General features: G+C 39.1%; 1 protein-coding gene across 1 annotated transcript; it reads right to left on the reverse strand.

Annotated features, from left to right (window-relative positions):
• Window positions 1-734: 734 nt before the first annotated feature.
• LOC110680807 (venom serine protease-like) lies at window positions 735-2,254 on the reverse strand. The gene is made up of 4 exons (XM_021856582.1): window positions 2,205-2,254; window positions 1,904-2,130; window positions 1,526-1,847; window positions 735-1,461 (listed from the first exon to the last, which is right to left on the reverse strand). Exons 1-4 carry the CDS (start codon window positions 2,221-2,223, stop codon window positions 827-829), a joined length of 1,203 nt encoding a protein of 400 aa, XP_021712274.1. The 5' UTR covers window positions 2,224-2,254; the 3' UTR covers window positions 735-826.
• Between the last annotated feature and the right edge of the window lie 883 nt (window positions 2,255-3,137).

A 3,137-nucleotide genomic window follows, 5' to 3' on the forward strand; every position in this document is an offset into this window, starting at 1 on the left:
AACTTTTTTTTCATTTTTATTTTTTTGTTCCTTATTTATTTTTATCCCCCCCCTCGTACCTTCCAAGTGGTCTCGGACATAAAAGAAATTTAATATTTGTATCAGCCTTATGAACATAAACTAATACTCTTATTTATAAATGCTGTGATACACGATTCATTTAAATACACCCTTCCTTATTTGATGGGCGTTTTTTTTTTCGATTTATATTGACCTTAATATTGATCTAATTTGGCATCGAATGTAATAAAACTACAAAGCATTTTAGCCTTTCTATATTGGCCTGTAATTGTTAAATTTACGGTCTCAATATAAAGTTCACTGTTTTCCTTTGATTTCTTGAGACTGGATGCCAAACCAAAGCGAAGAAAACTATTAACAGTCGATAAATCAAGCTATAAAGACATAGTTTATCGATCTGGTATTTTTTTTTAATTATATCATAAACATGTTACACGTACAATCAAATTTAAGTATAGTGAAATTTGTTCACAACTTAGAGCCTAGCAAGATCCAGCGGAGAATGGTGGAATTGAATATCACCGATTATTTTTTTCCAGTTTGGCATTTTTTTCCAGTTTGGCATTTTTTTTCACTTTACAGAGGTAAGACTACTTTAATACTTATCACGCTACAAACGAATGCAAAATTGGTCAGTTGGCATAGACTTTCAGCTTATAACTATTTGAATGCTCTTATAACATCCAGCTTTCCGTCAGTGAAAATCAAACAACTGCTATTATTTTACTTTATTTAAAAGTTCAGAGTATGATGAAATAGTTACAAGATCACAAAAGGATAATTTCCCTAATTAACTCTCCCTCAGCTACCGTTCACAGTACTTCACCCCCGCTGTATTAGCCTTAATCCAGTTCAGGTAGGACGTCGTCCTCGTATTCACGCTCGGATAGGCACTTGCACAAGCCACTCCATAACTAATCACTCCAATATGATACACTATTCCTGTATTTGGATTAGTATAGAATACCGGTCCACCCGAATCATACTGGCACGTGTCCCTCGCATCCGCGTACGTACAAATCTGGTTCTTTGTAATTTGCGTACTGTTCAACATCTGTCGACAGGTCTCATAGTTGACCACGTTCAAATTGACCTTCCGCAGCACTGACGACGCTGGTGCCCCAAAATCCATTGTTCCCCATCCGACAGCTTCCACCAAATAGTTGTCGAACGTTGTCGTAGACCAATGCCATGGTAGACATACTGATCCAATTCCTGCATTGAAAACTATTTGATCCCGAGTACGTACCATGGCTATGTCATTTGCGGAAGTCTGTGGACGATAACCAGTGTGGATCGTAAAGGTGCTGATCGGAATTAACGCAGAGTAAGGAGTGTCTACTCCGGTAGAAAGATCATGATCACCCACTATCAGAGCGGTGTTGGTAATTTTCTGACCTGTCAGACAATGTGCGGCAGTTAGAGCATGACGGTTCGATACTGAAATCAGAGGAAATCTTAGTTCGCACTCGATCTTAAATATCTAAATTTAAAGTTTACATACTGATTGTAGCCCCGCAGAATACGTTTCTCGCGGACAAACTCACTAACCCAGCCATCATGGGAAACTCGTTTACCAAAGTCGGCATACCGTTCACGATCTTTGTCGTCCTTCGACGACCGCAGTCGCATGATGGGGGATTAGCTACAATTTGACAACGAAACCGACCTCCACTAGAAGTCTTCGGAGATCTCAAACCAACCGTCAATTTGTTGACGGTTGATTGCACGATAAACGTGGACAGCCCACAGTACCGAGTAGCTCCCGCGAGAAGAGCATTACCATTGAGTGAAACTTCAATACGATCCACCAAACAATTTGTACTCTGCAAAGAAGTTTGAATACTTGACGACGAATTTGATATAATTACTGTTGTCTTACACTTGGAAGAATCACGTCATAGCAGTTCATGTAGACATTGTATCCAGTAGGTGCGTTGAACCGCCATCGACAGTTCGTATTGGGTTTGTAGTAGTTTCCATAGCCAGGCGATTGAATGTATAACACTTCACCTTCCTGCAGAGTTCTCACTGTGTCACATTCTGAAAATACACCAAGACTGTCGGCGCTCCACAGCACGCTGTAGACAGTAACTATAGTAATCGAAACTGAAACATCGTAGAGTATTCGTACAGTCAGGAATATGAGTTAAAGTTACATGGAAACGATATATGATACCAACTGCTTAGATAAACGTTCATTTCGCAATAGGCCCCGGGAAGACAGATTTCCTCATGCTGGTGGCAGGGGCAATTCGGCAGAGATATTTTTTTATCTCCAAAAAGGTGATTTAATAGATAATTAAACGTCCGCGAAATGTTAACATCGTGTTACAGTATCTCCTAGATAACGTTAACAATCACATCCGTGGGACGGTTTTACTCTGCATTGGGACAGCATTTTTTAAGATATGATTCCGCCCAATTTGGACACATGTTATAATTGAGGCAAAGTAACTATTATATGACTAAATCTAGCTATATATCTGTTTATATGCCCTAAATATAACATGTGTGTTACTCGGGCGGGTAACCATGACATCACACTTAAATTATTTTACGGATTCCTGTAAAATCTCAAGAGCTGAACAGTTCGGTGAAATAAATTAACGGAGTACGGTAAATTTTTACAGTATTTGGTGAAAAATCACCGGAATCCGTAAAATTTCGACGGAATTACGGTGTTGTATTTCACCGAACTGTTCAGCTGTTGAGATTACGGTGAAATTCACCGTAAGAGCTTAGTGTGTTGAAAGATATTGCACATGTGTTGTGTCTTTTTCAAAGGAATTAGCTGTGTAGCAGAAGTTGCAGAACTAAAATGCAGTTGTTTGTTTTGGCGCCACTTTTATTTTTATTTTATCCATGTGGCTCGATCCAAAACAGGCAACTGCATTTCAGTTCTGCGACCCGAATCGTTTTCGGATTTTTACGCTTGTATAGTACCCAAACGTGGTATTCGGTTTTATGCTATTGGACAAATGTTACCTGATGTGGGCAAACGGTATAACAGAATACAGCTACTTCTTTGAAAAAGGAACAATATTTGTTTACGAAACGCAAGACTGAAAGCCATAACCACAAACATCAATATCACAATCGCACTTCCAAGAAAA

The sequence above is a fragment of the Aedes aegypti genome, unplaced genomic scaffold (assembly GCF_002204515.2).
Source record: "Aedes aegypti strain LVP_AGWG unplaced genomic scaffold, AaegL5.0 Primary Assembly AGWG_AaegL5_hic_scaff_186_PBJ_arrow, whole genome shotgun sequence".
NCBI classification, from domain to species: Eukaryota; Metazoa; Arthropoda; class Insecta; order Diptera; family Culicidae; genus Aedes; species Aedes aegypti.